At 42.6% G+C, this 13,037-nt stretch overlaps 1 protein-coding gene across 4 annotated transcripts in view; it reads right to left on the bottom strand.

Annotated features, from left to right (window-relative positions):
* DPY19L4 (dpy-19 like 4) overlaps positions 1-7,011 on the bottom strand; it is a 69,430-nt gene extending 62,419 nt beyond the window's left edge. For all 4 annotated transcript variants that reach the window (XM_044245277.1, XM_044245275.1, XM_044245276.1 and 1 more), the window contains exon 1: positions 6,907-7,011. In XM_044245277.1, the coding sequence (XP_044101212.1) occupies positions 6,907-6,922 (16 nt within the window). In that variant the 5' untranslated portion in view covers positions 6,923-7,011. The remainder of the gene's footprint in view (positions 1-6,906) is intronic.
* Positions 7,012-13,037: the final 6,026 nt, after the last annotated feature.

Here is a 13,037-nt window from a genome sequence, read left to right on the forward strand (position 1 = left end):
TCAGAGTCCTACTGATAAATCAACAAGCTCTAATAATGTTATTTTCAAAATATTCCAAAATAAGTAAACCCTCTTCCAGAATGACTAGGGAACAAGATGTTATTTAACTTATTAACATAGGGGTGCCAGGGTGGCTCAGTTGTTAAGCATCTGCCTTGGGCTCAGGTTGTGATCCAAGGATCCTGGGATCAAGACCCAAATCAGAATCCCTGCTTGGCGGGGCACCTGCTTTTCCCTTTCCCACTCCCCCTGCTTGTATTCCCTCTCCATCTGTCTCTCTAACAAATAAATAAATAAAATATTTTGAAAAAATATATTAGCATATTATTCTAATTACCTGAGTATCACACTCATCATTCAAGGATTAACAGGTTTTTTTTAACCTGAATATAACAAATACATTGATCATAAAACTATACTTCATTTTTAAAACAATCCTGCAAAGGGGTGCCAGGGCTGCTCGGTCATTGGGCATCTGCCCTTGGCTCGGGTCATGATCCCAGGATCCTGGGATTGAGTCCACATGCAGGAAGCCTGCTTCTCCCTCTTCCACTCACGGTACTTGTGTTCCCTCTCTCACTGTGTCTCTCTCTGTCAGATAAACAAAATCTTAAAAAAATAAATAAAGTAAAATGAAAAAATGGAAAAAAAAAAGTCTTGCAAATTCTGCAGAATTTCACAGTGTTTATATAGTTTTATCACTGTATAGTCTTAAAGATTTAGATATTTGAAATAGGCATATCCCTATATGCAGAAAACTGTCAGAAAATTTCCCAATATTAGACTATCGTCTTATGTCTGATAAAAAATATAAAAGCAGAAAGTAGCTCCAAACCAGTAAACTAAATTCCAAATGAAACAAAAATTTATATATTCGGGCACCCAGGTGGCTCAGTGAATTAAGCCTCTGCCTTCAGCTCAGATCATGATCTCAGGGTGCTGGGATCAAGTCCCCCAACAGGCTCTCTGCTCAGCAGAGAGACTGCTTCCCCCCTCTTTCTCTGCCCACCTCTCTGCCTAGCTGTGATTTCTCTCTCTGTGTGTCAAATAAATAAATAAAAATCTTTTAAAAAATTATATATTCAACCTAACTACTTTTCCTTCCTAGAGTTAATTATCTTTTTAAAAAAAAAATTTATTTATTTATTTGACAAAGAGAGAAAGCAGAAGCAGGGAGAGCAGCAGAGGGAGAAGCAGGCTCCCCACTAAGCAGGAAGCCCAATGCGGGGCTCAATCCCAGGACCTGAGCCATCATAACCTGAGCCAAAGGCAGATGCCTAACCAACTGAGCCACCCAGGTGCCCCCTCTTTTTATTTTTAAGTAGGCTCCACACCCATCATGAAGCCCAATACAGGGGTTGAATTCATGACCTGAAATTAATACCTGAGCTAAGATCAAGAGTCAGATGCTTAACCAACTGAGCCACCCAGGGCCCCCAGAATTAATTATTTTATAAGGTAGACTATGACTATCTTGTTGATACAAACTGTCCTACCAAGCTTATAAGGTGGTTCAAGAATTTATTTCCTCCTTACTAGAGTGGTGGAGAGTTTTCTTTTTTATCTTAGGGATGACCTTAGGCTATGAATTGAGTCTAAAAAGAAGAGTCAATAAAGGAGAATGAACCTGCTGCTGCTGATCATATGAATGATTCTAGGTTTATTGTGGAAAATGAAAAATAAATATATATATTTTTTAAATTTTTTAGAAAGTCTACACCCAGTGTGGGGCTCAAACTCATGACTATGGAGAACAAGAGTCACATGTTCTTCCAACTGAGCCAGCCAGGTGCCCCCCCGCAAAAAAGTATATATTTTTAAATAGCTTCAAAGCAAATTCAAGTTTGCTAAAATATCTTTAAAACTGGCATCATGATTAAAAAAAAAAAAACTGTATACTTAGTGGATTCCATCCATTTCTATACTTTCATTTATTTTGTACTTAAGTACTAAAGCCAGGGAACAGATTAGAAAAATGACATTATTATTAGAAGAGCCATACTTCAGATTTCGAGGTTTTTTGTTTTTTTTTTTTAATTTCAGAAAGAGAGAGAGCGAGAGCATGTGCACACACATTGGGGGACTGGCAGTGAATCTCAAGCAGACTCCATGTTGAACATGACTCAATTCCATGACCCTGAGATCACAATCCCAGCTGAAACCAAGAGGTGGATGCCCAACTGACTGTGCCACCCAGGGCCCCAGATTTTCAGTATTTCTGCACATAAATCTGGATCAATTAATAGATATTACTATATTTCTTTTTCATGACACTTTTTAACTTTTCTCTGCTCTGGAATAAAGCAAAAGTTAAAAGTACCCAACAAAAATGAAGATTTAGGGGCACATGGACCCCAATAATTATCATGGCAATGTCTACAATAGCCAAAATATGGAAAAAGCCCAGACATCCATTGATGGATGCATAAAGAAGATGCGGTGTGTGTATATATATATATATATATACACACACACACACACACACACAATGGAATATCATTCAACCATTAAAAGAATGAAATCTTGCCATTTGCAATGATGTGAATGGAATGACCGGGTTATTATGCTAAGCAAAATAAGTCAGTCAGGGAAAGACAAGTATCATATGATTTCACCCATATGTGGAATTTAAGAAACAAAAGAGATGAACACAGGGGAATGGAAGGAAAAAATAAGATGAAATCAGAGATGGGAGATGGGAGGAAGGATACAGTAACTGGGTGATATAACTCCAAGTTTACTTAGTTATTACACTTGCAAGAGAAACACATTGACAGTATTAAATTTTTTCTGAAAATTTAAATGGATAATTTCAGAAAACAAGCTATTAAGGTAGTTTACAAATGGGTTAGGTAGGTTTTTTTTATTAGAGAAAGACTAAAAGCAAACATTTAAGATAAAGATAGACTGGGAAGGGGGATCACACAAAAAGTAACCTTTATAAAAAGTTATTGGGCGCCTGGGTGGCTCAGTGGGTTAAGCCGCTGCCTTCGGCTCGGGTCATGATCTCAGGGTACTGGGATCGAGTCCCGCATCAGGCTCTCTGCTCAGTAGGGAGCCTGCTTCCCTCTCTCTCTCTGCCTGCCTCTCCATCTACTTGTGATTTCTCTCTGTCAAATAAATAAATAAAATCTTTAAAAAAAAAAAAAAAGTTATCATTTTCCTTTTTAAAAATTTTCCTCATAAATAATCACTTTACAGAGACATTAAATTATTCTTAGTACATATGGATTCTATTTACAGTAGAGCTTATACAAAAATTCTGCACAGATTCCCAAATGATGCATAAAGTCATTTTTTAAGAATCTGTATTAGGAACAACGAAGGGCCATACAAATAAATTATCTATAAAGGATCTATAACACTATAAATTCTTGGTTCTAAGATGGTATACGTTTTAAGATACTGAGCAGGTATCTTGGGGGGTTTGGTTTGTTTGTTTGTTTGTTTTTAAAGATTTTATTTATTTGAGAGAGAGAGAACAAGCAGGAAGGGAGGGCAGAGGGAGAGGAAGAAGCAGACTCCCTGCTTGATCCTAGAACCCTGAGATCATGACCTGAGCAGAAGGTAACACCTCAATGAACTAAGCCCCCCAGGCACCATTTGTTTTTTTAAGTAGGATCCTTGTCCAGTGTGATAGGAAAACTCTAGAATAGAATTTAAGTTTCCTTTTCTTTTTTTTTTTTAATTTTTTTTTAAGATTTTATTTATTTATTGGACAGAGAGATCACAAGTAGGCAGAGGCAGGCAAAGAGAGAGGAGGAAGCAGGCTCCCCGCCGAGCAGAGAGCCCGACGTGGGGCTCGATCCCAGGACCCTGGGATCATGACCTGAGCCGAAGGCAGAGGCTTAACCCACTGAGCCACCCAGGCGCCCCTAAGTTTCCTTTTCTTTCTTACATCTTTAGCATTATAAAGAAAAAGTCAAACTAAATGAAAATGATAACAAAGCCACAAAAATAACCTGCCATTTCAGGCTCTGGTCCAGTGATCTTCACATGACATAGGAGAGCTACAAACAGGCCTGCAAATATCCATCCAGACAACACACAGCAATTTCCAAATGTAGTGTTAATACTGCTCTACTCAAAGCTGTCACTTCTCTCTGCTCTAACATTTATTTCAAGAAGCGTAAGTATGAAAAACCTGACCCTCTGCTGCAACAATGAAGACATTTTTTACAAGATGAGATTCTCAAAAAATTATTTACCTGGAGTAACAGCAGGACAATGAAAAGGACCCAAGTGAATGTGAATGATCAGCAAAAGGGTATAGGTAATAGATACAAGTAAAATAGACCATTTAGTCTAATTTTAAGATAATATGAATTTTGTGGGTGCTTTTTTTAAACTTTTATTTATTTATTTGACAGAGGGAGAGAGCACATGTGTACAGGCAGGGGGAACAGCAGGCAGAGGGAGAGAGAGAAGCAGGCTTCCCGCTGAGCAATGAGCCTGATGCAGGGCTGTCTTCCAGGACCCTGGAATGGTGACCTGAGCCAAAGGCAGACGCTTAACTGACTGAGCCACCCAGGCGTCCCAGATAATATGTATTTTGAAAAAAATTTATAGAGTGCCAAATAAGTGTAAAGCACTCAGAATCATGCCTAGTACACAGATATGTTTGCTATAAATATTATTACTAGCATTATTATAATAAATAAGACTATAATTACTCATTTATTGTTGATTATTATATCCCAGCACCTAACACAGTAGGCACCCAAATGTTTATGGAATTAAAAAGCTGCCAAATGAAACTATATTTCAACAAAACTTAAATACATTAGTTGTTCCATATTAAGATATATTTGCTTTTGGATTATCAGTAATTCTACAACAAAAAAAATCACTTTTCATTTTATATCCCATCAATAAATTTTACAAAATGGTATAGCTTTTTTTTTTTTTTTTAAGATTTTATTTGACAGAGATCACAAGTAGGCAGAGAAGCAGGCAGAGAGAGAGGAAGAAGCAGGCTCCCCACTGAGCAGAGAGCCTGATGCGGGGCTCGATCCCAGGACCCTGGAATCCCAGGACCCGAAGGCAGAGGCTAACCCACTGAGCCACCCAGGCGCCCCTGGTATGGCCTTTTTAATTAGTTCCACATCACACTAATTTAATTAAGTGTAACAGTAATCTCCTAAAACAATCTCTCATTTTGCATGATGTATAATATTAAAGACTTTTAGTATTGCGGTATTAATTTCACACTAATTTAATTAAGTGTAACAATAATCTCCTAAAACAATCTCTTATTTTGCATGGTGTATAATATTAAAGACTTTTAGTATTGCGGCATTAATTTTTCATGCTTTAGCTTAAGCGTGAAAAGTGTTCATGCAAACACACAAGCTAGTTTATCAACCTACTCCACAGATTTGCAACTACTCAGAAAAAGAAAAAATATAAAGAAATGTCTTAAACTACTGCAACAGAAGAGAAAACCAAGGTAACAAACGGAATTACACTCTTCCTTACCAACTAAAAACAGCGTTGGTTTTGACCTTTTTAGGTAGAGTGTCTTTAGATAGGCTTTAACACTCTGAAAACTCAATAAAGAGGAGTCAAATATGAAACCAGTGTGAGCATAGGGACAAGGCAACAAACCAAAGAGCAGAAAACACTTTTTAAAAAATTGCTTTCCACTGCATTCTTGAAATTCCCTCTTTGCATTCTTGGTTCAATAAGATTTAAATCTAGGGTCGCCAGGGTGGCTCAGTCCTTAAGCATCCGCCTTCGGCTCAGGTCATGGTCCCTGGTTCCTGGGCTGGAGCCCCACCCCCATCGGGGCTCGCAGTTTGGCAGGAAGCCTACTTCTCTCTCTCCCACTCCCCCTCTTGTGTTCCCTCTCTCACTGTGTCTCTCTCTGTCAAATAAATAAAATCTTTAAAAAAAAAAAAATATATATATATATATATATATATGGTTTAACTAAATGAGAACACATTTACAACTGCACTCAAGAAGGTAAAAAGTTATTTTTCCCACCAGAATTCAAAATCTAACTGCTCTGTCAAGCCACACTACTCTATATATCTGTTCCTAAAACTAGCACGGGTATCAATGATGAAGTTACTATGCCATGAATGTTTCCTGTAATATCTACCATTAGCTGATAAGTTCCTCCAACTCCCCCATTTTTCTCTCATACCCATCATTTTCTATGAATAAATATTACTGAAGAGATTAATTTTCTTAGCACGGGCCGTGTGCGGGCACGGGAAGCTTTCTCCAGCCCACCCACTTTCACGCTCAAAGCACTCCTGGCTTCCTAATCCTCCCAAACTTCCTACATCGCTCAGCCCTTTGCCATCTCCCCCTAACCTATAAACGAACTAGCCTTCTTCAGTTTCCCCTCCCAATTCATCTTACCTCGTTAACCCCAAATTCCTGCCTCTTTCCATACCAGCAGCGTGAGGCTGCTCCCCCTACCCCCGGACCTTGTATTGGTCAGGATCCACAGACCCCTGAAGGCACTCAGAATGAGGACATTTGGTTAAACACTATCACTTTCAAAATTTGCACTCCAGCATCTAAGCCTCCATCTTCTAACCCAAACTGCACCTCCCACCCCATTAACTGTCTGCTAGGAGCCCTCCCCCTCGGGGAGTCCCCCCTCCCTCCGCAATACACAAACACAGCTTTTTCTCTCCCTACCTCATTCCCAACTTTAAGCTCCACCTTTGCTTCCCAATGAGGCGGACAAAACTTCGGGCCATTCACTCCGCTCCCAAATGTCCCCGCGCCGCCGCCGCCCCGCTCCTTCGCGGCCCCCCACGCAGCCACCCCTCGCGCAGCCGCGGCCACTGACCGCCCGCAGCCCAGGCCTCTGGGCCCCTCGCGCTCCCGCCTCCCTTTCCCGAGACCACGAGCGACAGCTGGCGCGCTGGACCCTGGAGCCCTCACCTTCTTCTTCCGCCATGGTCTCCGCGGAGGCCCGGGTGACCCTCCGGGTCCCGAGCGGCCCGGAGTCTCCGGCCCTCCGCGTCGCCGAACCCCTCGGCAGCCCCAAGACCGCTCCGGGCCGCCGCGCCCCCACTTCCTGACCCGCCCCCCTCCGGTGTCGCGGCCAACCGCGTCCCACCTTGCGGCCCAGGAACCAGAGAGCCGGGAGCGGAGGGCGGCCGGAGCGTTTTGCTGGCGCGCCCAGGCCTGCGCGGGCAGGAAGACGACTCGACCGCGCGGGTGGCCCCGCCCACGGCTGGAGCTCTCGGCCTCCTCTTCCCCGCCTCCTCCTCCCGGCTCCCCGGACCCTCCCCCTTCGCCCGGCCCTTCCGAAGGCCGGGCGCCCAGCGGTGGAGGGGGCTCTGCGGCGTTTGTCGTTCGACTCAGAGAAAATCATCCGTTTCATCTTCCAGACTCAGACCACATCCGCGCCCCGTTTGACCGAGAGAAAGCTGAGGTCCGGCGAGGTGTCAGGCACAAAGCGGGCGCGAGCTAGCGCCGGAGCGCACGGCTCGCGGCTGCCCTCGGTGCCTGCGCGCTCGGCGGTTCCCCGGGGCGGCGGAATGCTCGCGGTTGGCGCTGGGGTTTAGTGGGCCACTTTCGATGACACGAGCGTTCCACGAAGGAAGCTTCTACTGGGCACTCCGTGTTTATAACGTCCCGGACTGGTTAAACACATACAGTCGCATTTCGTGGTACAATTTATTTTTTTTTTTTAAGATTTTATTTATTTATTTGACAGAGAGAGATCACAGGTAGGCAGAGAGGCAGGCAGAGAGAGAGGAAGGGAAGCAGGCCCCTGCTGAGCAGAGAGCCCGATGCGGGACTCGATTCCAGGACCCTGAGATCATGACCTGAGCCGAAGGCAGCGGCTTAACCCACTGAGCCACCCAGGCGCCCTCGTGGTACAATTTAAAGAAAGAGTAAGGGGCGCCTGGGTGGCTCAGTCGGTTAAGTGGCTGCCATCTGCTGAGGTCAGGATCCCCGCGTGCTGGGATCGAGTCCCACATCGGGCTCCCTGCTCAGTGAAGAGTCTGCTTCTCCCTCTCCCTCTGCCTGCTGCTCTGCTTACTTGTGATCTCTCTCTCTCTCTCTCTCTGTCAATAAATAAATAAAATCTTAAAAAAAAATAATAAAGAGTAATACCATGGTCAATGCGGGGAGCAGGATGCATTTAGATATTCCCTGGCGACCGACCATAGTTTCAACTTACTGTGCTATGTGTCCCCGATCTTGTTACTACGTCGGGTATTCTCCGACAAACACCAGAACTTTCCCCCAACAGTATTCGGAAGTAGGTTTAGGAACTGACAAAATGCTCATTTTAGAGAGAGAGAAAAAGAGCACAGAACTCGCTGAAGTCACCGGGTAATTCTGGACTTCCCATTCTTAGCGGGCAGCAAGATTCTCCTAATAACCCCTTTGTCAAGTTAGGATATTTGGAGAGAAGCTATCGCTTTTCAGGGCTGTGCAAAAAACAGTTCCAGGAACGCTTTTTATGCCTTAGGTTGCCTGTAAATATGTCTCACCCTTAAACAACACTGCACCGGGAGTTAGAAACACGGCGGAGGTTGCCAGTAGACCAGAAAAGACCCGGATCAACGCAGAGCAGGAACAGAATGTGTGGACCTTGAAAACCACAAGATATGGGAGGACCCAGTGTAATGGGCAGTAGATAGCAGAGTATCCTTATCAGATGACCCTTACTGCAAGAGCTCCACCTCCTGGGGAACAATACAGTGCCACTGAGGCCCACTGTTTTTCAACTCAAGAGTCTTAAGATGATGCCCACTCCTCCTATAGTTCCTTCATAATCACCTCAAGGTGACTGAAGGGCTTAATTGCCAATGTGCCTGCTCTAATGGGCAGAGAAGAAAAACAGCCTCTTAAACTGTAAAGGGAATCATGAAAGGAGAAAAATCATTATTCAATCTTTACATAGAAATCAATGGAATCAGGGGCGCCTGGGTGGCTCAGTGGGTTAAGCCGCTGCCTTCGGCTCAGGTCATGATCTCAGGGTCCTGGGATCGAGTCCCGCATCCGGCTCTCTGCTCAGCAGGGAGCCTGCTTCCCTCTCTCTCTCTCTCTGGCTGCCTCTCCATCTACTTGTGATTTCTCTCTGTCAAATAAATAAATAAAATCTTAAAAAGAAAAAAAAAAGAAATCAATGGAATCATGATTGTGTTCCATAGTGGAAACATAGTTCTTCTCTTGAACCCTGAAAACTCCACATAAAAATAATGAGAGTGGAACATTTTATTTCCCCTCAATCTCTTATTTTGCTCTGAGAGAAATAGGCCTTTTTTCCCCCCAAAATGTATACATGATCCCAAAAGATAGAATCCTAAGTGCTCAAGATGTTGCCTTGCAGCAGGCATTATACCTGAGTTTTCAGTAGGTCAATCCATAATTTTCTAATGATGGTCCAAATGCATGGTCCAAAGATCACTTCTGATGATAACTTGATTATTTTACCACTGCAGTCATGGACTGCTAGTTTCCAGTCCAAAATGTGAAGGTTTGTTTCATCGTCGTTTGCCTCGCCTCAACCTAAAGACCTCTTATTTTCTTAAATGGTCTTTTTTTTTTAAGATTTTATTTATTTGATAGAGAGAGAGATCACAAGTAGGCATAGAGGCAGGCAGAGAGAGAGAGCAAGGGAAGCAGGCTCCCTGCCAAGCAGAGAGCCTGATGTGGAGCTCCACAGAGGATCCCTTCTGTATGCAATGTATGTTTTTAGGGAGTGATATAAAATCTTCTTTGTTTTAAGAAGTTAAGTCATGGAAATGGAGCTTAGGAGGCTACAGTAGTAAACTGGGTGAGGAATAAAAACTTGGAATAAGGGCATGGAAATAAAAATGTTCAAGAAGAATGGACTCAAAGGATGCTGGAGAGAAAATCTATAGCACCTGGTGACAAATTAGATGTGATACATGATGAACTGATACATGAAGATGATTCCTAAGATTCCTATCTTGAAATTAATCATGTGCTTTTTATATGCCAAGTATAGTATATGCTGCCAAAGTATGAGAAGAATAGAAGATAAAAGCCCCTGATGACTTACCTACTTGAAATAAAATGCAGGCAAAGTCTATTTTTAAAAAATTCTATCAAATCCTTCATCTTATTATTAGTAACAGAACAGAATTAGTAAATCTTTGCATCAGTTCAGCTTCTCTTCTATTAAATATAGGAAATTTTTAAAAAGTGATTTATTTATTTTTTAAATTTATTTGACAGAGAGAGAGATCACAAGTAAGCAGAGCAACAGGCAGAGAGAGGGGAGAAGCTGGCCCCCTGCTGAACAGAGAGCCCAATGTGGGGCTCGATCCCAGGATCCTGAGATCATGACCTGGGCTGAAGGCAGAGGCTTAACCCACTGAGCCACCCAGGTCCCCCTAAAGGTAGGGAATTTTTTATCTTTATTATGTAATAAAGCCTTAGTTATCCATTGGTTAAAAACATATTTATATTATTCTCAAACGCCATCTCCTTTGTGAAGTCCGAACCATATATGATCAATTTGTTTTTGAAAACATATGACACACTTACTGCCATTATATTCTGGCTTGTGTTTTGGTCATGTTTGATCCTCATACTTTCAAGTCTTTGAAAACAGACAAACATTGTAGACAAATATTTTGAGAATTGACTTAAAAGTTGATGATAATAGCAAGTGTTAGCTGTGGGTGGGACTTAGAAGACGAACATAAAGCTTATATTCTGTACTACCATCAGAACCATCCCTTGATTTGAAGCTATTTTGTTCACTAATTCTGGTTGTGATTTTGGATTAATGTGGGATTTTCTTCCCTTTACCTTTTCTTTAAAAGAGGAATCAAGGTTTAGACTGTCAGTTGCAACTGCAGTTGCTTCTCAACTTGTTCCTCACTGTTCCTCATTGTTTGAAGCTGAGCTTCCATGCCTACTGAATACATTTTCCCTATCGTCACTCATCGTAAGGACTTACTGTCCTTTTCCACTGACTGGGAGAGCGACAATCATAAAACCAACAAGGTCAAACTGTGAAATGTATAATCCTCCCAAGTGGGATAGACTAAACAATGTATGTTCTAGTTAGGGGCGCCTGGGTGGCTCAGTTAAGCATCTGTCTTTAGCTCAGGTCATGATCACAGGGTCCTGAGATCAAGCCCCACAGTTGAGCTCCATGTTGGGGTCTCCCGGCTTAGCAGGAAGCCTGCTTCTCCCTCTCCCCCTCCACCTGTTTGTGCTCTCTCCCTCTCTCTCTAATAGATACAATCTTTTTTTTAAAAAAATGTGTTCTAGGGGCACCTGGGTGGCTCAGTGGATTAAAGCCTCTGCCTTCGGCTCAGGTCATGATCTCAGGGTCCTGGGATGGAGCCCTGAATTGGGCTCTCTGCTCAGTGGAGAGCCTGCTTGCCTCTTTCTCTCTGCCTGATTGTGATCTCTCTCTGTCAAATAAATAAATAAAATCTTTTTAAAAAATGTGTTCTATTTAAATATTTTTTAAATTCAACATATTAGACATCTTAAGAGATTTTCTTTTTTTTTTCTTTAAAGATTTTATTTATTTATTGGGGCTCCATCCCAGGACCCTGGGATCATGACCTGAGCCCAAGGCAGAGGCTTTAACCCACTGAGCCACCCAGGTGCCCGTAGGTGCCCCTAGGAGATTTTCTAAAGTTCAGTTCTTTTTTTTTTTTTTTAAAGATTTTATTTATTTATTTGACAGACTGAGATCACAAGCAGACAGAGAGGCAGGCAGAGAGAGGGAGAGGAGGAAGCAGGCTCCCCGCAGAGCAGAGAGCCCAATGCAGGACTCGATCCCAGGACCCTGAGATCATGACCTGAGCCGAAGGCAGCGGCTTAACCCACTGAGCCACCCAGGCGCCCAGTTCAGTTCTTTTCTAGAGTTAAAACTCCTCTAGAAAGAGATGTTTGACCGAATCGGTCATGTGAGACAATACTCATTAATAAAAGCAAAATGCGGGGCGCCTGGGTGGCTCAGTGGGTTAAAGCCGCTGCCTTCAACTCAGGTCATGATCTCAGAGTCCTTGGATCGAGCCCCGCATCGGGCTCTCTGCTCAGCGGGGAGCCTGCTTCCTCCCCTCTCTCTGCCTGCCTCTCTGCCTGCTTATAATCTCTGTCTGTCACATAAATAAATAAAATCTTATAAATAAATAAATAAATAAATAAATAAATAAATAAATAAAAGCAAAATGGTGTCTGGGCGGTAGATCGGTTGTGTGGCTGCCTTCAGTTGAGATCCTGGGGGGTCCTAGGATGAAGCCCGGCGTGCGGCTCCCTGCTCCGTGGAGAGTCTACTTCTTCTTCTCCCTCTACCTCTTCCCACTACCCCCCCCACTCAAGTAAAATCTTAAAAAAAATAAAAGCAAAACTTTATTGGAACTTAATGGTCTATTATCGAGATTTTCCCAGCAAAGGGATTTTAGTAAAGACACAGGTTGCTGACTTTGTCCCAAGATTGTTTCCTCTCTTCTTTCAGATAGTAAGCCCTCAAAATATTTGTGAAGTTGAATTGATTTGAATTATATTAGAGTTGCCAGATAAAATACAAGACGCTTTAGTATAAGTATGTCACATATAATATTCAGCCATATTTAATACTAAAAATTATCTGTTGTTTGTCTGAAATTTCCATTTAATTGAGTATTTGGTTTATTCTTCAGTTTGGCTTAGTGTTTTGTTCATTTTTGCTAACTCTGGCAGCTCTATTTATATGAATTCAGACTGCCCCATTCAAAGCCACCCAAAACTGGTTGCTTTCAAGCCTTCTGGGAACATGTAATTAACACATTAAATTCTTTCTTACGATAGAGGGAAGGCTGTTAGATCGCAGGCAGACTCTGAGTATATCAGTTGCACAAATTCAGGAACAAAATCTGTCATTTCTAGAACCCTAATGTATGAAGTTGTTTCTGCTGTTTTGCCATGCTGTAAAGGGCTCAGGCCAGACTTGGATTGGCCCAATGCAGCCTTGGAGTGACCACTGAATCACTTCTCAAATCATAATTTATCAGACAGGGGCACCTGGGTGGCTCAGTGGGTTAAAGCCTTTGCCATTGGCAAGGTCATGATCCCAGGGT

Source organism: Neovison vison, chromosome 4 (genome assembly GCF_020171115.1).
Source record: "Neovison vison isolate M4711 chromosome 4, ASM_NN_V1, whole genome shotgun sequence".
NCBI classification, from domain to species: Eukaryota; Metazoa; Chordata; class Mammalia; order Carnivora; family Mustelidae; genus Neogale; species Neogale vison.